We start from the raw sequence: 22,665 nt of genomic DNA on the forward strand, positions 1-22,665 counted from the left end.
GTAGAGATGGGGTTTCACCACTTTGCCCAGGCTGATTTTGAACTCCTGGCCTCAAGCAATCTGCCTCCACTTCCCAAAATGCTGGGATTATAGGTGTGAACCATCATGCCTGGACTGAATAGCTTACGTTCTTTATAGCACAGTAGATGAGAACATGAGCTCTGCAGTACGGTTGCCAGAGTTTGAATTACAGCTCTAATCTTTATAAACTGTATAACAGTAGACAAACTATTACCACTGTGCCTCAGTTTTCACATTTTTTAACAGGACCTTATAAATATTGTCAGATAAGAGATGTAAAAGACTTAGTGTAGTATCTGAGTAATAGCAAATACTCAGAAAATGATAATTGTTATCATAAAGAGAGGGAAGGAAACACCTACAGGATATCTTATGTTTTTTTTTCTCATTTCTAGTCCTACTATTGTAATTTCTTAATTTGTGTACACATATAATATTAGTAACTAAATCATTATTCATATAATATGTACATTTGAAATATGGTAGTCATATATTTTTTTCAAGTAACAGACAACTTTGAAATTTATCCGCAAATAATACTATTTAGACACATCTTCTTTAATTTCTACTTTTTAAAAACTTAAAAAATAAAATGTTGAATTAATTAGAAGTTACCAGGATATACTCAGAAATAGTGTTGTAACCCGAACTAAACACATTTTATTGTTTTTTAAATTCCCATGGCTAACTTAAAATCACTAGGCAAGTAGATTTGGGCCTGATATTTACCTAGGAATTGCTTATCAGTTAAGAAATAAATTATTGATTTGCTAAAGGCTTCATTTCATACTTTTATACTTTACCATCAACTGTTTTATTTTTATTCCTTTGAAAATATACTCTAGACTGTTATTGGTGATTTCTTTATTAATGTGGTATTTTCCACTAGACCTTTCTGTCATAATACAAGTATTTTTTATCTTCTCTCTCCAATATGGTAGCCACTAGCCACATGTGGCTGTTGAGCACTTGAGATATAGCTAGTGCAACCAAGGACCTGAATTTTTATTTTTATATAATTTTAATTTTAAATAGCCACATATGGCTGGTGGCTACCATATTGGATAGTGCAAGTTTAGAGTAGCAGTGAGTTTTTTAATATAAAATGAATGTTAAGTGAATGACTTCTTCAAAAAATTATCTTTAGTATGGATTCTTAAGAATTTTATTATCTCATTGTGTAAGAGAACTGTAGTGAAATTTTTCATAATTAAAAATAATTTGTAGTTAATGTGTCATGCAGATTGGGGGTAAGCTAATTAGGTCTCTGATTCTTTACGTATAAAATGGGGAGAATTGTGCCTATTTCATAAAGTTGTTGGAAGATTTAAATTGTATAATAAAATGAAAAGTTCATTGCATATGGTCTGGCATTATGTATTAAACGCTCCATGAATCTTATTTTCTGTTATTAGTTTTATTACTATTTATACTAATAAATAATGGTTGCCTTTCCCTTGCTCATTTTCCTTTTTACTTAAAATGTTTTCTTTCCTTTTTAGCAACTGATTTGGTGCTGAGAAAGGTTATCAATTTTTCTGACTGTACAGTTTGTCTTGATAAACGGAATGCCAGTGGTAAAATAGAATTTTACCAGGATCCTTTATTGTATAAATGTTCCTTCAGAACTCGTCTTCATTTTACATATGATAACCTAAATTCCAAGATGCCATCTGTTATTAAAGTAGGTATCTCTTTTTTTTTGTAGTTAAGTTGCATGTCTTTATTTTGTTTATTGACTCTTGTGGATGATAATCATTATTAACAAATGAGGAAATTAACCTTATAAATATGTGTGCCATTTGTTTTTATAAAAATTTTATTTCTGTTTATGATTTTTATGTTGTATTTATACATTTCTGTATGATATATTCTAGTAGAGTTTAGAGACAACTTTTCTCTGTAATTTTATTTTTTTAGTTTGTCCAGCTGTTTATTAGTGTTTCTCTCTTCAAGTAGATAGAGGAAATAATATTAAAGGGTATATTTATACCCACAATGGACTGCATATCAGTATTCTGTATTTCAGTTCTTATAATCTGTTCAGCATGATCTGCTATCTATACTTTTTCTTCTCTTTACTAGGTGACTTTGTAAAGCTTGATATACTAACCCAATATTTTAGTTCATTGGTTCAAGAAGTTTTAGCTTTTGATTTATGATTTTTAAAATGTAATTAAAATCTTAGGGAGTTATTCAGGACATGTCTTTTTATTTTTTATTTCCATTTTTATTTAAGATTAAGGGATTTGTTATAAGGGTATATTGTACGATGCTTAGGTTTGGGCTCCCATTGATACCATCACCCAGATAGTGAACATAGTACCCAATAGGAAGTTTTTCAGCGCTTATTCTCTCTCCCTCCTTCCTTCCTTTTAGAGTCCACACTGTCTGTTGTTCCCATCTTTATGTCCATGTATACCAAAGATTTAGCTTCCATTTCTAAGTGAGCACAGGACATGTCTTTTGATACCTGTGAAAATTTTCTCTCCAATGTAATGTATGTTTTCGATGTATGTGGTTAGTATCTAAGCATAAATATTGTTGTCTTATTTAAGTTTTCTGAATATTGTTTGTCTGCCTATCACTGTATCTTGGAAAAAGAATTCGATGACTTCTGATCCGTTAACTAGGTTTTAATGTGGAATAAATGTTTATTGTTGAATTACTTGCCACTGACTGTCAAAGTTCTGTGATGGAAGGGCTGGACTTAGGTGTCTGAACACTGGTATTGACTACTGTTTCTGTTTGGGTATGGCTGTATAAAAACTAGGTTTGTTTTTGTTACATTATATTTTATTTAAAATATAATTTTTTCTATTTTATGTAGCCTTACTGTACTTAATATGTAAAATCTACATTTTTTTTCTTGGTAGTGCTCAGTCACCTGTGTTTTACTTTTTTCCACACAGTGTATAATGCATATTGGTTTGTTTATATTCTGTTACTTTTTCCTTCTATATTTGAATTAGCTTCTTTGGCAAAGATAAACATGGAAAAGAATTAACTTAATAATATTGATGGCTCTATGTCAGGGAAATGGGCTTACTTTCTTTAGCCTTGGGTTTTCTAGTAAAGTTGGGGAATGTGAAGGTAAATTCAAGATACATTGAAAGCAAGTAATGGATATATGTACGTTTACTATATAAAATACTCTTTTTGATCATTAGTGCATATGTAATAGTCTGTTCTGGGATGTGGTTATATTAGAGGAAGATAAAAATAGATGAGAAAAAACTTAGTGTTGGCATATAAGTAAGTTTGTGTTCTCACAACTGATTAGCCATGACATTTCACTGAAAAAGTCCCTTAACATAAATAAACGTGTATAATAGTTGCCAAATATGTGATATCAATGTTTTATGCTCAACTGAAATCAATTTTTGAGGTTTTATTTCTTTCTTCTTTTCTTTTCTCTCTCTTTTTAATTCCCTCCTTTCTCCCTCCCTTCTCCTCCCTTTCTCTCCCCACCCCTCTGCTCTCTCTCCTTTTTCCTCTTTCCTTTTTTCTTTACCTTCGAGGCTCCCTGTCACCCAGGCTGGAGTGCAGTGGCACAATCATACTTCACTGTAACCTTGAACTCCTGGGCTCACGCGATCCTTCTGCCTCAGGCTCTCAAGTAGCTAGAACTATAGGTGCATGTCTCTATCCCTGGCTCATTTTAAATTGTTTTTTGTAGAGACGGAGTCTCACTCTGCAGCTCAGGCTGGTCTTGAACCTCCTAGCTTCAAGTAATTCTCCTGTCTACGCCTCCCAAAGTGCTGGGAATCCTGGCATGAACCACCATGCCTGCCTGAGTTTTTTGTTAATACTATTGTAATGTTGAGATTTGCCATTCTGGGTTAGACCCATCATCCTTCCAACTCCTAATCCTAGGGAATATGTATTAAATAGATATGGTCGACCTCATTAATTACGTCACTAACAGAGGTTTCTCAAAATGTTGCGGATACTCTATTTCTTTTCTTTCTTTTCTTTTTTTTTTTTTTGAGACAAAGTCTTGTTCTTGTTGCCCAGGCTGGAGTGCAATGGCATGATCTCAGCTCACTGCAACCTCTGCCTCCTGGGTTCAAACAATTCTCCTGCCTCAGTCTCCCGAGTAGCAGGGATTACAGGTGCCGTCCACCAGGCCTGGCTAATTTTTGTATTTTTAGTAGAGACGGGGTTTTGCCCTGTTGATCAGGCTGGTCTTGAGCTCCTGACCTCATGCGTGATCCCCCTGGCTCGGCCTCCCAAAGTGCTGGGATTACAGGCATGAATCACCGTGCCTGGCCCCTCTGTTTCTTTTCAAATCTTTCATATATGTTTATTTTGAATGCATTTATATTTTGGGTTGGCTTTTTATAATTTTCCATTTTTTTGTGTGAAATAAATATGTTCTGGTGATTTGACGTTTATGAGATACAGATCCTATGGGTGCGTAATTTATTTAACGTTTCTCCTGTTTTTAGAAATTTACTTTGCAGTTTCTCAGAGCAGTGAAATTCTGTGCATAGATCTTTGACCACATTTCCTGAGTAATTCCTTAGGAAAGATTTGTATAATTGCAAATATCTGTTTTTTAAGACCTGTGATCTGTATTGCCAAATTGTTTCCAGAAAGATTTAGCCAGGTTATACTCCCATGAACATTAGGGGGAGTGCCTACATCATACTCTTGTTATCCTTAAATATGATCATATTTTAAAAATTGCCAACTTGTTGAACAACAAATGATATGTAATTTAATTGCTGTTTATTACTGAAGTTAGATTTTTGAAAACACATTCACTGGTCATTTGTTCTTTGTATTCTCAGTTCAGGTTCTTTATCCATTTTCCTATTGACTATTAATCTTACTCGTTTTAAGGAGTTTTTAGAAAGACACTTAAGACAGATTCTTTGTTGTTGGTTTTGCTGACTGCTTATCTCCAGTGCTATTGGTGCAATACAAGATTTAAAAGAATATGGCAGAGAAATTTCAAATTAAGGAAACTTTAGCAGATGTGCATACTCCTTTCCTGCTCACCTCCCCCATTCATTCCCCATTTTCTTACCTCTTCATTGTTTATTCAGTGTATGATTATTAGGTCAGTTTTTAAAAACTTGTGCTTATATTTGAAATATAGTATTTCACAGTCCCCCCATACAGTTTTCTCCCCCTTAACATGAACTTTTTTATGTGCTTTAAGCCCTAAAAATACGATGATTGCCATTACTACTACTTCATCTTTCATAGACACTCAAATACATTAGTCAAAATAAACCTGCTAAGAGACTGGACTTTATGGCTTAATTGGTTTTACTCCATATTTCGATAACAGCAGGAAACCATTACACCGAAGCTGTGTTTATATTCCATTGATGTCTCTTTCTTTAAGGAGAACTTTGATTGCTGTATATCCTATTTGCTAGTAGTTAATCTTATTTCTTTGTTATAATTGTTTCATTTTATCAGTTGAATACATTTTATGTCATTTAAATCTTTACAATTTGAAAAACTTTTGTTATTTAAATCTTATTTAAAATTTGAAAAACGTTTTTCAACATACATTTCACTTGTTTTTCCATATTTGACAAAAATTTTTATTATTTACATACTTTCATAGTTGTAATATTAGTCTTTTCCCCAGTTAACACATGGTTTTAGATGTATGTATTATTTATGGTTAATAAACCTGGAAAGAATGATTAGAGTTTCACTAAAATGACATAAAATTTTTATTATTCTTGGTTTTGACAGATTGTTCTGTTTTTTGGGGGTAGTACTGTTATTCTCTTAATGTTATAGAGTAGCTATTTGGTTACATAACTAACTTTGTTTCTGGAACAGTAATCTGGAAATCTAATGTGATTATACCTTCTCACTATTAATTCTATTTGTATGTACATCATTTGGTTTAATATAGTTTCTAGCTAACGTGTATTGATCATCATAGCAAAATCTACTTAATTCCTAAGATCTTAGAGTATCGTTTTGATTTAAGTATTAAAATGTTTGGAGCATTTCTTTTGTGTTAGGCCATTTGAAGACCTTAAAACATTCCTTTACGTAAAAGGTACTCTTTTTAAACATGCGTTTGTTGGTGTTTTTGTCTTTTTCAAAATGCAGATTCATACTTTAGTAGAAAGTTTGAAACTTTCTATCACAGATCAACAACTGCCTATGTTTATTCGTATAATGCAACTTGGAATTGCTCTTTACTACGGAGAAATAGGCAGTTTTAAAGAAGGCGAAATAGAGGACCCTACTTGTCATAATAAAGATATGCTAGGAAACATTACAGGTAACTAATGTAAAACTTTATTAAACAAAAACTTTAAGACTATTCTTACATTTTACCATTGAGAAACTTTAAAAAATGTATTAGATTGAGTTTTACTGTATTCTAATGAGATGGGCTGATTGTTTTTTGGTTGTTTTACACTATTTTAATTTTTTTGTTTTGTTTTGAGACGGAGACTAGTTCCGTTGCCTGGGCTGCAGTGCCGTGGTGCAATCATGGCTCACTGCAACCTCTGCCTCTCAGGTTCAGGCAGTTCTCTTGCCTCAGCCTCCCAAGTAGCTGGGATTACAGACATGCACCACCACGCCTGCCTCATTTTTGTATTTTTTTAGTAGATATGGGGTTTCACCATATTGGCCAGGCTAGTCTCAAACTCCTTACCTTGTGATCTGCCCGCCTTGGCCTCCTGAAGTGCTGTATACGAGCCACTGCACCCGGCCTACACTACTTTAGGTTTATCTACATGCTGGATAACATTCTGATTTTTTCCTATATGCTAAAAATAACTTATATATTTCTAATAAATATAAGTGTTCAGAATGTACTACTTATTTATTTATGAATGAGACAGGGTTTTGCTCTGGCACCCAGGCTGGAGTGCAGTGGCACGATCATGGGTCACTGCAACCTCGACCTCCCAGGCTCAGGTGATCCTTCTACCACAGCCTCCCTAGTAGTTAGGGCTGCAGGCACGCGCCACCATGCCTGACTAATTTTTGCATTTTTTGTAGAGACAGGTTTTGCTGTGTTGCCCGGGGTGGTCTCAAACTCCTAGGCGTAAGTGATCTGCCCACCTCAGCATCACAAAGTGCTGGGATTACAGGCATGAGCCACCATGCTTGACTCGGGATATACATTTGATAAAAGTTGAAGTAGTATAACCTCAAAATTTCCTACTACATAATAGTATTGGTAATTTTTCTGCAAAACTTCACTTAAGTAAAATTAAATTATTTTAGTGCTGTTAATTAATGAAATGTAAACTTCATTGAAGGATATGTAATGTGGGAAAATACAGAGATCATTTTGATGTATTTCTTTCCCTTAGAATTTTAAGATAAAATGGGACAGATAGATGTGTCAGTAGTTAGTTAAGTATGATGTATGGTAGAATGGCAGAAAGTTTGATAAATATCATGAATGATCTGATGTAGAAAGATGAAAGGAATGACTGATTTCAACTTGGTATAGGGCCTGAGACTCAGAAAGTTTTAAGATGATTAATTTCCATAGATAAGGCCCTAAGAGAAGGGCATTTAAAACTTAGGAGCAAATAAACCAATTAAAAATGGGCAAACAGACATTTCTCCAAAGAAGATAAACAAATAGCAAACAAGCAAATCAAAACCTCAATGACATACCACTTCACAGGTACTAGATGACTATAATAAAAAAAAATACAAAATAACAGGTATTGGTGAGGATGTGGAGAAATTGGAACTCATGTAAGTTGTTGTTGGGAGTGTAAAATGGTATATAGTTGCTTTGGAAAACAATATGGCAGTTCTTCAAAACGTGAAATATAGAGTTACCATATTGACCCAGCAATTCCATTCCTACGTATATATCAAGAGAAATGATAACATATGTCCATGTAAAAACTTATATATGAAATGTTCATGGTAACATGTTCCTAGTAGCCAAAAACTGGACACAGTTGAAATATCTATCAGCTGATGAATGGATTATCAAATTATGGTATATTCATACATTGGAGTATTATTTAGCTATACAAAAAAATGAAATACTGATATAGGCTTCAGCATGGATGAACCTTGAAAGCGTTATCTTAAGTGAAAGCAGCCAGTCAAAAGATAACACATGTGCTATGATTCCATTAGAAATGTTCAGAATAGGCAGTTCTGTAGAGGCAGGAAGTAGATTAGTAACCAGGATTTGAGGGGAGGAGAGAATGACTGCAAATAAGTAGGCTGCTTTTTGGAATGATGAAAATGTTCTAAAATTAGATAGTGGTGATGGGAGCAGAACTTGTGACTATTAAAAAAATCCCACTGAATTGTATACCTTTAAATGTTGAATTTTATGCTATTTAAACTTTATCTCATTAAAAAATCTTACTACCTTAAAGCATGGAGAACAACATGAATCAGAGTACATAGATATAAAACGTACCTTTATTTCACACTAGAGGGTAAATTTTTGTTAGACAATGCACTTCTGAGACAGAAACAGTGTCTTATACCTGGAGCAAACATAGCATGTAGAGGATACTTATTTTATTTTTTTCCAACATGACAAATTTCAAATATATGGAAAAGCTGTAAGAGTTATTATAAGGTGAACACTCACATACGTATCATCTAGAGTCTACTATTGATATTCTGTTACATTTGCTTCATCACATATCGGTTCATCTAACATCCCTTTCTCTATTTATCAATACAATGATTGTTTTTGATGCCTTTCAAGTTAAGTTACAAACATTGGTACACGTCACCCCTAACCCTCAGCTGTCTGTTGTTATATAGAGTTTCTACTAAGTGGGTGATTTTAGTTTTTTTTGGAAGTTAAATCTCCAAAGTAAAATTCAGTGAGTTTGAGAAATACATACACCTGTGTGATGCAAAACACTCATCAAGATATAGGTCATTTACAGCTGAGATAGTTTCTTATACCCCTTTCTAGTCATCCCCCTTTCACCTGCCTGCCTCCCCGCGAGAAAACACTATTCTGAAGTTCCTTAAAACTATAGATTTAGTTTTGCTGATTCTAGAATTTCATATAAATGGAAACAGTATGTATAAAGGTTTCTTTCATTAAGCATAGTGTGTTTGGTATTTATCTATGTTGTTGCATATAGCAGTCGTTCTTTCCTTTTCATTGCTAGATACATTGTATGAATATACCATGTTAATATACTATAGTTTATTTTACCATTCAGTTGTTGATGGACACTTGGGCTGTTTTTCGTTTTTGGCTATTATAAATAAAACTTTCATAGATATTTTTGTACAAATTTCACGTAGACATGTGCTATTCTTTCTTTTGGGTAAATACTTAAGAGTAGAATTATATGTTTATTTTTCAAAGAAACTTCCATAACTTTTTCCAATGTGGTTGTACCATTTTATATTCCTATCAACAATGTGTAAGAGTTGCAGTTGGCCTACATCCTTGCTAACATTCAATGGTGTATTTTTTCACTTTTTTGCCATTGGGATGAGTGTGTTGTGGTATCTTATGGTTTTTTAATTTGCATTTTTTGATGGCTAATTATTTTGAATTTTTAATGTGATTATAGGCCTTTATCTACCTTTGTGAAGTATGTGTTAAATATTTGTCCATTTAAAGCTTTTTTGTGTCTTTTTAAAATTTTATTTTACTTTATGTATTTATTATTTGTTTATTTACATAGTCTCACTCTTGCCCAGGCTGGAGTATGATGGCATGATCATAGCTCACTGCAGCCTTGAACTCCTGGGCTCAAGCAATCCTCCAGCCTCAACCTCCTGAGTGGCTGGGACTACAGGTGCATGACACTGAGTGTGGCTGATAAATGTTTTTTTTTTTTTAATTTTTGTCGAGGTTTGGGGGTCTCACTTTGTTGTAGCAGGCTGTTCTTGAACTCCTGGCTTCATGTGATTCTGCCGTCTCGGGCTCCCAAAGTGCTGGGATTATAGGAATGAGCCAGTGGGCCCAACAGGGTTTGCAACTTATATAAAACTTATTCTGAACTACAATGGCTAAAGTGTCTTGGTACTATTATTTTAGTTACTCTAGTTAATTCTTATTAAGCCTTTTCCTTCTCAGGTGAAAGAAGGCAAACATTCATAACCTGTAAATGTAGAATGTTCCAAGAGTCTCCTGTCATAAGAGTTTAAAAAGTTTTAAAGCTTTTTCAATAAGAAAACCTGTAAGGATGTTATTTAAAGATTTAAAAGAGTATGTGTATTTATAGATTTATCAATGGAGAGTAGATATGAGTGAATCTGCTGGAGACTACTTTTCCTATGGTGTATTTTTTTTTTTTTTTTAGACAGGGTCTAGGGTCTTGCTCTGTCACCCAGGCTGCAGTGCAGTGGTATGATCATGGCTCACTGCAATGCTTGCCTCCTGGCTTCAAGTGATTCTCGTGCCACCTCAGCCCCCCAAGTTGCTGTGACCATAATGGGTGCACACTACTACACCCAGACAATTTTTTTTGTTTTTTTAGTAGGGATAGGGTTTCACCGTGTTGCCCAGGCTGGTCTTGAACTCCTGAGCTCAGGTGATCTGCCCACTTTGGCCTCCCAAAGTGCTGGGATTACAGGTGTATGTCACTGATCCTGGCCCCTATGAATTTTACACCTGGACAGTTTTTTGTACTTTTAGTAGGGACAGGGTTTCGTCATGTTGCTGAGGCTGGTCTCGAACTCCTGAGCTCAGGTGATCTGCCCATCTCGGCCTCCCAAAGTTCTGGGATTACAGGTGCTAGTCACTGTTCCTGGTCCCTGTGAAATTTTTAAAAAGTAATTTTTTTTTTTCTAAATTTCATGATGCCTCTTTTGTTTATATAGCTAGAATAATATTAAGGGACTTTGATGGAGTTTGTCTTTACAAAGGTGGCATAAATTAAAGAGTGGTTGGAATCTAAATCTTTGGTCTGCCAATTTGTAACCAAATAAAATTTCTTCCCTATAATTTTTTCATCTGTACAACAGGAAAGGTATATAATATCTTACTTGCTAGTAAGAAAGAGGCCCCAACATTATTATTTTTCTTAGCTACATATAAAAGTCATTTTATTGTAATGTTTGCTTTCATCTTTGGGATAATTCTTGTTTGGGCAGGGGTACATTTTGCCTAGAAGCACTTTCCATTTTTTTTTCCTCCATGGGTGCATCAGGAAATGAAGAATATTTCTTGGATCTTTGTGGTATTACGTTTCTGAGGAAAGTCAGTTTTTCAATATATCAGCCTTATTTTTGAGAGGTAGGTTTTTTGTTGTTGGTTTAAAACATCATGAGCGACGTTAAATAATTAATTTATTCTTTGTCTTTATCAAATACAGTTAAAAGTTATGTGCAGTTGATAAGCTACTTTCCATATCACATTAACCATAACCTACTAAAGGAGATTGATACAGTACAACATACAGAAACTTGAGAGTCATAATGCTAAATTATTGGTTTCAAATAATAATCATCAATGTATCATTTGTTTATATCTTATAATAGAAGGATATGGGAAAAAATTGTGAAGGATGTGTATTTCTATTTTCTTAGTTAAATTCTTTTGACTTATTTAAAGTGACTTAATTTTAATTGATAGGTTCTGAAGATGAAACAAGAATAGATATGCAATATCCTACTCAGTATAAAGGTCAAGAGTTATATTCACAGCAAGATGAGGAGCAGCCACAGGGATGGGTATCATGGGCCTGGTCCTTTGTGCCTGCAATTGTGAGTTATGACGATGGCGAGGAAGACTTTGTTGGGAATGATCCTGCATCAACCACGCATCAGCAAAAAGCACAGGCTTTGAAGGATCCTATTGTTTCTATAGGATTTTATTGCACAAAGGCAACGGTAACTTTCAAAGTAGGTCTTTTCTCTTGCTGTTTATATCTGTAGCAACTTTAATACTTAAATTTGGATTGTTAGTACAATTCTAGCTTCATTCAAGTTTGTTTTGCATTCAGTAGATGTGAGATAGAGTCTAACAGTTCTTACTTCATAAAATTACATGGCTCCTCCTCTTGAAATCTTTGAATTTTGATCCCTTCCTGTCTTCTTAGGGCCTTCTCCACATTTCTTTTTTATTAGCTTCATGGATAGTTTTTTCCCTATTGAATCATTCACTTGGTGTACAAACATGCCTTAATATTGTCTTTAAAAAAGAAAGGAACAGCAAAAATTTTCCCTTGAATTCTTTTACCCATCAGGTACGGTTTCATTTCTGTGCTTGCCTTCGTAACAATCATAACAATCTCTGTCTCTCTCTCTTTTTTTTTTTTTTTTTTTTGAGACAGGGTCTGGCCTAGGCTGGCGTGCAGTGGTGCAATCACAGCTCATTGCAACCTCTGCCTCTCGGGCTCAAGACATCCTCTCACCTCAGCCTCCCGAGCAGCTGGGACTACAGGCATGTGCCACTGTGCCCAGCTAATTTTTTTTTTCTTTTTAAAAATATTTTGTAGAGATGGGGTTTTGCCATGTTGCCCAGGCTGGTCTCACTCCTAGGCTCAAGCGTTTTTCCCCCTTTGGCCTCCCAATGTGCTAGGATTACAGGTGTTAGCCATCATGCCCAGCCTCATAACAAATTTTTGTTTTTAAAGGATTATTTATATATAATTATCTCTTTCCTCATTTGTTTCGCTTTTAAGGACAAATTTGTTAACTAGGTCCTCTTCTAGCTATTTTTCCAGCAGTATTTAACATAATTTGACGACTTCTTCCATTAAAATAATGCATGTAAAATATCTATTCTCATCTATACAAAAATATATATAATATATACAAATATGTGTATGTCCAGGTCAAAGAATAATAAAGTAAATACCCTTTTACTTGAAGAAATACAAAATTATGCCATGCACGGTGGCTCGCACCTGTAATCCCAGTCCCCCTGCATCTCAGCCAAAAGAAATATAAAATTGCTAGTAGCTTTGATCCCCCATGTATTCTTCTTTGATCATATTTTACCTTCTGTTCCTCTCACATATAACCCAAACCTAATTTTTGAGTTATTTGTTTCGTGGACTTTTATAATACTATTACCATGCCTGTAATAGTCCCGAGTAATATCTTAATTCATTCAACAAATATTCTCGGTGCCAGCTGTGTCTAGGCATTGTTTTGTCTCCAGAGATACCAGAGTGAACAGATATAAATTCCTGCTTCTTCAAACTTAAGTTGATATTATAAACAAATAACATATATATTGTGTTCATTGAATATAAAGGTTATGTAGAAAAATCAAGTGGGGGCCTGGTGCGGTGGCTCACGCCTGTAATCCCAGCACTTTGGGAGGCCGAGGTGGCCAGATCACCTGAGATCTGGAATTCGAGATCAGTCGGACCAACATGGAGAAACCCTATCTCTACTAAAAAAAAAAATTAGCCGGTTAGCTGAGTGTGATGGTGCATGCTATCATGCTGTAATCCCAGCTACTCGGGAGGCTGAGGCAGGAGAATTGCTTGAACCCGGGAGGTGGAGGTTGTGGTGAGCCGAGATCGTGCCATTGCACTCCAGCCTGGGCAACAAGAGTGAAACTCTGTCTCAAAAAAAAAAAAAAAATCAAGTGGGAAGAGGAATAGTGAGTGCTTTCACTAGAGGGGAAATTATGCAGTTTAAAATGGGATCATCAGGGAAGGCCTTATTATGAAGGGAATATTAAAGCAAAGACTTGCGAAAGAGGAAGCCTTATTAATATCTGAGAATGAACCTTCCAGTAATAACAAATGTAAAGGCACCATAGTTCAAGGAACCGCAAGGAAGCCAACAGTGTCATGAGATATTGTAAATGAATGTGGTATGAAAGATAAGAGGGGTGATGAGGTTTGGAGTGGTTCCTAAGTTGTAAACTGTGTAGATCATTTTTGGGACTTTGTCTTTTATTCCAAGTGAGATAAACAGTATTTGACCAGTTTTTAGAAGAATTATATGATGATCTGGGTTATATTTTAATCTGGATCACTGTGGCTGCTGTGTTGGAAGCAAAAGTAAGGAAAAGAAATAGATAGGAATGCAATTTTCAAGCAGGAGATGGTAATGACTTGGACTAGGGTGATAGCAAGTGGAGGTGATGAAAAGTGATTGTGTTTTGGATGTGTTTTGAAGGTCAAATAGGCAGAATTTCCTGACAGATTTTATTATGAGACATGAATGAAAAAAAAAAAAGATGATCCAAGGATGGCTTTTGAACAACTAGAAGAGTTAAGCTCTGACATTTTGAGATGACTGGGATTAGGAGAAGACTATATTTGAGATGAAGATGAGGAATTTAGTTTTGGGTATGTTTAAGATGCCTGCTGTATATTTAAGTAGAGTAATTCAGTGGACAGTTGGATATATGAATCTAGAATTCAGGTTAGAAATTTGCCTAGATGCATATATTTGATAGTCATAATTTTATTAAAACTGAAATTAGTGTAGAACAGAAAAAAGAGGTTCTAGAGCCAAGCTCCGGGGCACTGTGATGGTAAGAAATTGGAAAGATGAGGAAGAAATAGCAAAGGAAGCTGAGAATAAGTGATCAATATTGTAGGCAGAAAACCAAGAGACTGGAAGGTAAGTGCCATAAATGTTTTAAAGAGGAGGGAATAGATTATTTGTAAGAATGGATCCTTGGATTTGACAGTGTGGAAATTACTGGTGATTTTGAGCTGAGCAGTGATATGACACTGTTGGAATCTTAGTTGGAGTTGGTTAAAAGTGAATGGGAAGACTGGTAGAAATGTAAAATAGTGCATCTGCTGTGGAATATAGTTTGGTGGTTCCACAAAAAATTAAATGTAGAATTACCATATAATCTAGCCATTTTATTTCTAGGTATGTACTCAAAAGAATAAAAAACTAGTATTCAAACAGATTGATGTACATAAATGTTCATGGTAACTCTATTCAGTGATCTCCCAAAATGGAAACAATCCAAATGTTCATCAGTGGATGAATGAATAAACAAATTATGGTATATACATACAGTGAAATAATATTCAGCCATAAAAAAATGAAATTTTGACCAGGTGTGGTGGCTCATGCCTGTAATCCCAGCACTTCGGGAGGCTGAGGTGGGTGGATCATGAGGTCAGGAGTTCAAGACCAGCCTGGCCAACATGGTGAAACCCCGTCTCTACTAAAAATACAAAAAGCTGGGCATGGTGGTAGGTACCTGTAGTCCCAGCTATTCAGGAGGCTGAGGCAGGAGAATCGCTTGAACCTGGGAGGCAGAGTTGCAGTGGGCCAAGATCACGCCATTGCACTCCAGCCTGGGCAACAATAGTGAAACTCCATCATAAAAAAGAAAAAAGGAATGAAGTTCTGATGCATGCTAAACATGAATGAACCTTGAAAGTTCTATGCTAAGTGAAATTAGCCAGACACAAAAGGACAAAGATTGTGTGATTCCACTTAGATGATGTTCTCTAGAGAGACAGAATAGGCTATATGTATGTATGAAAGGGAGTTCATTAAGGAGATTGACTCACACGATCACAAGGTAAAGTCCCATGATAGGCATGTCTACAAGTTGAGAAGCAAGGAAACCAGTGGTGGATCAGTCCAAGTCCCGAAACCTCAAAAGTAGGGAAGCTGACAGTGCAGCTTTCAGTGTGGGCCAAAGGCCTGAGAGCCCCTGGCAAACCACAGGTGTAAGTCCCAAAGTCTAAAAGCTGAAGAACTTGGAGTCTGATGTTCAAGGGCAGGAAGCATCCAGCACAGAAGAAAGATGAAGGCCAGAAGACTCAGCAAGTCTAGTCCTTCCACATTCATCTGCCTGCTTTATCCTAGCCATGCTTCCAGCTGGTTAGATGGTGCCCACCCAGATTGAGGGTGGGTCTGCATCTCCCAGTCCACTGACTCAAATGTTAATCTCCTTTGGCAGGACACACCCAAGAACAATACTTTGCAGCCTTCAATCCAATCAAGTTGACAATCAGTATTAACCATCACAGATGAGGTATTTAGAATAGGCAAAATCACAGAAACAGAGAGTAGAATAGACATTGCTAGAGGCTGTAGGATACAGGGAAGTTGAGTTAGTGCTTAATAGGTAGAGTTTCTGCCTAGTATGATGTAAAAGCTCTGCAAACATATGGTGGGGATAGTTATGCAATATTTTGTACTAAATGCCACTGAATTGTATACTGACAGGTGGTTAAATCTATAAATTTTATTGTGTATATTTTATCATGCAAAAAGGACAGATAAAAATGCAAATGGTAGTAGAGTAATTGCTGAAGAGTACAGAAAACTCTTTCAAGATGGTTTTGTTATAAAGAGCATAGAAATAGGGAAATAGCTGGTTGGGGTTGTGGAGCTAAAGACTTTTTTTTGAAAGATGGGAGTAATTATAGCATATTTGTTTGGTGATATGAGTGATCTAATAGAGAGGAAAAAATTGATATAGGCAAGAGGGGGAGAATTGCTGGCGTAATATTCTTGAGAAGAGAAGAGGGCTTGGCACCTTTTGTAGAGGTGGAAAGTCTGATGACCTCTAATGGGACAATAGGTCATTCATTCATGATAGCAGGAGAGAAAGCAATGTGTTCTTGCACCCACATAAGTGGTTTGGTAGAAAAGGTGGTAGTGGTTTTTGAAAGTTCTCTTCTGATTATTTTTTTCTTTAAATAGTTCTCTTAACTCAGAGTAAACATGGGAAAGGAGGAGAAGCTTTGAGGAAGGGGAAGAAGGTGTAAAATTGTCATCTTGGGGAGGATGAGGAGTAATTGCCTTTGAATATGTATGTTCACTAGGGACACTAAGGACCTACTACACAAAAGTGATCATGAATTTGAAGATATACCAGTCATTGTGGTTGTATATATTTTCTGGTCATATTCTGTTGCTTTAGTTAGGGTGATGGTGAAAATAATCTGGAGGACAAGATCAATGCAGAAGAGGAGGTCAAAAAACTGAGAAATCAGACTTTTGGAATGATCATCTCTCTGGATATTGAAATCACCAGGAATTATGACAGTGGTAGTGTGGGACTGAATCCAAAATTAAATCTTCAGACAACTAGTAGAATGACGTGGGATTGATTTATGAGTCTAAGAAAGAAGGATGATGGGTCTTACAGTCTGTTCCATATATTTTGCTATATTTTGAAAAATGCTGATGTAAATGTTCTGGTACAGATCTTCTGACATATATATGTAGAAGAGTTTCTTTGGGATATACTTCTTTTACTTTAAAAATTTTATCGCCGGGCACAGTGGCTCACGCCTGTAATCCCAGCACTTTAGGAGGCCAAGACAGGCGGATCGCTTGAGCCCAGGAGTTCCAGAGCAGCCATGCCAATATGGTGAAACTATCTGTACAGAATAATACAAAAATTAGCCAAGCAGGATGGCATGTGCGTGTAGTATGAGATACTTACCAGGCTGAGGTGAGAGGATCGCTTGAGCTGGAGGAGTGGAGGTTGAATTGAGCTGAGATCATGCCACTGCCACTCCATCCTGGGTGACAGAGCAAGATCTTGCCTCAAAAAAAAAAAAAAAAAAAAAAGAAAAAGAAAAGAAAAAATTATGTCTGGGTTACTAGGGACTTTTTGTAGTCGTTTTTGGTGCTTCTCCTTTTCTGTCTGACCTTTAAATGTTGGCATATAGGGCTTGGTCTTTGGTCCTCTCATCTTTTCTATCTACACACTCCCAAGGTGATATAACTCGATCATGATATAGATGCTGATAGACTATCAAATTTGTGTCTCCACTTTTCACTTTTCCCTGAGCTCTAGAATTCAACTGCCTATTTTATATTTCTACTTTCATATCTGATTGATACTTAACACAAACAGAACTCTTGATTTTTCTTTGCAGTTGTGCACCCCCCACCCCCACTATTTTACCTTTCATTATATTGCAACATTATCTACTAATTTGCTCAGGCTTAACATTTATCAGTATCTTTTCTTCTCCCACCACATCTAATCAGTCAGCATGTTCTATCAGCTGTACCTCTAGGATGCAGTCATTTCTCATTAACTTTATTGCAACTTATGGACCAGTGGTTTTCAAACTTTTTGATCTCAAGACTCCAGGAAACCTTTGCACTCTTAAAAATTATTGGGAACTGTGAGGCGTTTTGTTTATTCAGATTACATCTACTCATATTTATGGTATTAGAAATTAAAACAAATCTTAAGAATATGTATTTATTAATTTATTTTAAAATAAATTTATTATATGTTGATGTGAATATCATTTTATAGTAAAAGTAAAATTGCTATATTTTAAAAGTTAAGAAGGGACATGCATTGGTTTTATTTTTGTAAATATCTTGAATGTCTGACTTAGTAGAAGATAGCTGAATTTTCGTGTCTGCTTCAGTATTTAGTCTGTTAAGACATGTTTTAATTAATGTATATGAAGAACATCTAGCCTCACATAGATATTTATTTGGAAAGGAAGGGGTATTTTAATAGCCTTTTCAAAAATTGTGGATATTCCTTTTGATATTACACTAAAACTTATTAAGTGGTAATTTTAAAAGATTTATTGGGCTGGGCGTAATGGCTCACACCTGTAATCCCAGCACTTTGGGAGGCTGAGGTGGCAGATCATGAGGTCAGGAGTTTGAGACCAGCCTGGCCAACATGGTGAAACCACGTCTCCACTAAAAATGCAAAAATTAGCCTGGTGTGGTGGTGGATGCCTGAAATCCCAGCTACTCTGGAGGCTGAAGCAGGAGAATTGCTTGAACCCGGGAGGTGGAGGTTGCAGTGAGCCAATGTCGTGCCACCGCACTCCAGCCTGGATGACAGAGCAAGATACTATCTCAAAAAAAAAAAAAAAAAAAAAAGATTTGTTGTTTCTTCAGCACTTAGAAATTGCCCGGTATATTTTCTACAAATATTTATTTTTTGAATTAGTATGTGCATCCATCCATTATCCATACATCTGCCCACCTTTTCATCTGCTTTTCAGTTTACAAAAATTTATGGACTAATTTTTTAGGTTTCATTTCTTCTCCAGTTTCATTTTTTGTGGGTTTATTCTTTCATGTCTGCGTTTTTGTAAAGGAGATAAATCCATGTGAAATGAGCTAAACTTTTGAAATAGTAGTATAGATATTATTCCAGGCAACTTGTTACATTGTGGGGTTATAGCAGTGGGGAAAAAAAATGTTTCTGTTACCATGGTTTTAAATTTGGCGTAGATTTTCTTTGTATTAGTACTAAAGCTACACAATTTATAACTACAACAGATGGCAAGTTATAAAATACTTGACAATAGTCGGGTGCGGTGGCTCACGCCTATAATCCCAGCACTTCGGGAAGCTGAGGCGGGCGGATCATGAGGTCAAGTGTTCAAGAACAGCCTGGCCAATATGGTGAAACCCTGTCTCTACTAAAAAAAAAAAAAAATTTGCAAATAAATATTAAAGACTTTTCTGCTTAAGATAATTCAGTATTTTCTAATATGACAAAAGTTGAAAAATAGAAAATAAGTTTCAACTAAAGTTTGTGTCATAACTTGATTGATTTAATTTTTTAAAGTTTGGGCAAAGGATAATGCGTATATTAGCTGTACTATCTTAACGTCATTCTCAATTCTACTGAAAAAATTATTTTTGTAATTGAATTCACTGATTTAGCATTGATTAAATTAAAGGGATAAGGATTCATCTTCAAAATTAAAGCATAATAAAATAAGATATTAAAAAATAAAAAGGCAACTGTTGACAAATATTGTTGGATATATTGTCAGTTTTTTTAACATCAAAAGTCCTGATATGTAGCCTGGGCAACATAGTGAGACCCTGTGTGTACAAAAAATAAATAAATAAATTAGCAGGGATGATGGCACTTGTCTGTAATCCTAGCAACTTAGGAGGCTGAGGTGGGAGGATTGCTTGAGTCCAGGAGTTTGAGCTGCCATGAGCCATGTTTGCACCACTGTACTCTAGCCTGGGTGACAAAGCAGGAGTGTGTCTCCTTAAAAAAAAAAAAAAAAAGTCTGACATTTTGTAAAAAGAAAAAAAAGATACATTTTCAGTTTTAGATGATCAGAATAAAGCACTTATTTTTGTAGAAGTTTTTGAGGGAAGTCAAGGATTGCAAGTTAGGTACTGTCCTTTTTGGTGATTTTTGCCTGTTTACTTTTAAATTTGAAATTATTCTGACACATTTCTGTTAACTTGATTGTTGGGAGGAATTATATTCAACTGAATAAGTCAAAATAGGCATTTATCCAATCTGGGCAACATAGTGAGACCCCATCTTTATTAAAAAAAAATAGCCAGGTGCAGTAGTGTGCACCTGTAGTCCTAGCTACTTTGCAAACTGAAGTGGAAGGATTTCTTGAGCCCTGGAGGTTTTAGGCTGCAGTGACCCATGATCTTGCTACTGCACTGCAGCTGGAGCGACAGAGGAAGACCTTGTGTGAAAAACACAAACAAAAGCAAACAACAACAAAACAAAATAGTCGTTTGTGTATAAAACTTTTATAGACTTTTTGGGCAGTATTTGTCAACATCTTTTTGTAATTTTAGAACATTTATGTTTCTCAAAGTTTTCTCTTAGGGAGATACCTTGATATTAAGGAGGAAAGCATTAGAATTCATTGTTCAGCTTGGATTCGAAGAATGTTTGGAATTAATTTCTGGTTCATATTTTGGTTAAGAAAACAAGATCATGTTTCTACATTAGCATTTCGAACAGTTGATATCAGTCCAGCAAAAATCATGCCAAATTAAATCTAGCATTTTTCTAATAATGTTTAAAATAGTTCTTGTAATGTTCGAGTCTTTTTTTATTTTCAGACGGAGTCTTGCACTGTTGCTCAGGCTGGAGTGCAGTGGCGCAATCTTGACTCACTGCAAGCTCCGCCTCCCGGGTTCACGCCATTCTCCTGCCTCAGCCTCCCGAGTAGCGGGGACTACAGGCGCCCGCCACCACGCCCGGCTAATTTTTTGTATTTTTTTTTTAGTAGAGATGGGGTTTCACCGTGTTAGCCAGGATGATCTCGATCTCCTGACCTCGTGATCCGCCTGCCTTGGCCTCCCAAAGTGCTGGGATTATAGGTGTGAGCCACCGCAGGAGTCCTTTTAATCAATTAATTGCTTTTTCTCTCTAATAATTGTAGACAGCTGAAGAGGGATCAATTTAAAAAAATTCAAGTTTACTTCAGTAATCATTCTAGATGACAGAATTGTACTTTAAAATAGCTACATTGTATATTTAAGTACTAGAAACATCCAAGAAATAGGAGCCTACATTACATAAAAATATAAAATATAAAAAGCTTTATTATAAATAATGAGAATAATCAGTTGATACTCAATATAGAGAAGTCACTGTGCTTAAAATTGTAACTTTTAGTTCAAGAACTTTTATTGGGCCTAAGTTAAATACTGGTTTTTTTAAAAAGTGAACTTTGACTTTGCATTTAAAAGTGATGAATATATCTATTTCCTAAGAATGAGGGGAAGTAAATAATCGGCAAACACAGGCTGAATACGGTTTTTTAAAAGTAACTTTTTCTTTTTGGAATAATTTTAGAATTACAGACAGGATGCAAAGATAGTAGAGAGTTCCCTTATAATCCTTACCCAGTTTCCCTTATTGTTATGTTATCACAGCATATTTGTCAAAATTAAGAAACCTTCATTGAAGCATTACTGTTAAATTTTAAACATTAATTGAATTTCATGATATCTTTTTTCTGTACCATGATTCAAACCAGGATACCATGTTGCATTTAAAATAGTGCTTTTGAAAAATAATTTATTTAATTTTTGAAACATATAAATAATTTGTTGTAAGCATCTGGGGAGTAAGAATTTTTTATTTTGTTAGTATCTAGATTAGTACAGGTATACCTCAGAGATATTGTGGATTTGGTTCTATGCCATTGCAATAAAGCGAATATAGCAATAAAGCGAGTCACAGAAATTTTTTGTTTTGCCCAATGCATAAAAAGTTATGTTTGCACAATACCGTAGTTTAAGTGTCCAACAATATGTCTAAAAACACTATACATACCTTAATTAAAAGTACTTTATTGGTAAAAAATGCTAACAATCATCTGTACTTTTAGCAAGTCATAACTTTTTGCTGGTGGAGGGTCTTGACTCAGTATTGTTGGTTGCTATCTGATCAGGGTGGTGGTTGCTAAAGGTTGGAGTGGCAGAGGCAGTTTCTTAAAATAAGACAGCAGTGAAGTGTGCCACATTAATTGACTCTTTCATGGAAGATTTCTCTGTAGCATGGGATGCTGTTTGACTGAATTTTACTCAGAGTAGGACTATTTTTGTTTGAGACGGAGTCTCTCTCTGTCACCTAGGCTGGAGTGTAGTGGTATGATTTCGGCTGACTGCAACCTCTGCCTCCCAGGTTCAAGCAATTCTTGCACCTCAGCCTCCCGAGTAGCTGGGACTACAGGCATGCACCACCACACTTGGCTAATTTTTGTATTTTCAGTAGAGATGGGGTTTTACCACATTAGCTAGGCTGGTGTCAAACTCCTGGCCTCAAGTAATCCACCTGACTTGGCCTCCCAAAGTGCTGGCAATACATGCGTGAGCCACCGTGTCTGGCCTCAGAGTAGAACCTCTGTTGAAATTGAAGTCAGTCATTTTCAAACACTACTGCTACTTTATCGACTAAATATACAGAACATTCTAAATTCATTGTCATTTCAACAATGTTCCCAGCATCTTCACCACGAGTAGATTCCATCTTCAAAAATCACTTTCTTTATTTATCCATAAGAAGCAAGT

General features: G+C 35.6%; 1 protein-coding gene across 1 annotated transcript in view; it reads left to right on the plus strand.

Moving 5' to 3' along the window:
• The window catches only part of LOC105553858 (vacuolar protein sorting-associated protein 13B-like), a 194,762-nt gene that overhangs the window by 83,572 nt on the left and 88,525 nt on the right, over nt 1–22,665 (plus strand). The window contains exons 6-8 of the mRNA XM_012000016.1: nt 1,524–1,705; nt 6,112–6,286; nt 11,558–11,826. Coding sequence (XP_011855406.1) covers nt 1,524–1,705; nt 6,112–6,286; nt 11,558–11,826 — 626 coding nt within the window. The remainder of the gene's footprint in view (nt 1–1,523; nt 1,706–6,111; nt 6,287–11,557; nt 11,827–22,665) is intronic.

The sequence above is a fragment of the Mandrillus leucophaeus genome, unplaced genomic scaffold (genome assembly GCF_000951045.1).
Source record: "Mandrillus leucophaeus isolate KB7577 unplaced genomic scaffold, Mleu.le_1.0 Scaffold611, whole genome shotgun sequence".
NCBI classification, from domain to species: Eukaryota; Metazoa; Chordata; class Mammalia; order Primates; family Cercopithecidae; genus Mandrillus; species Mandrillus leucophaeus.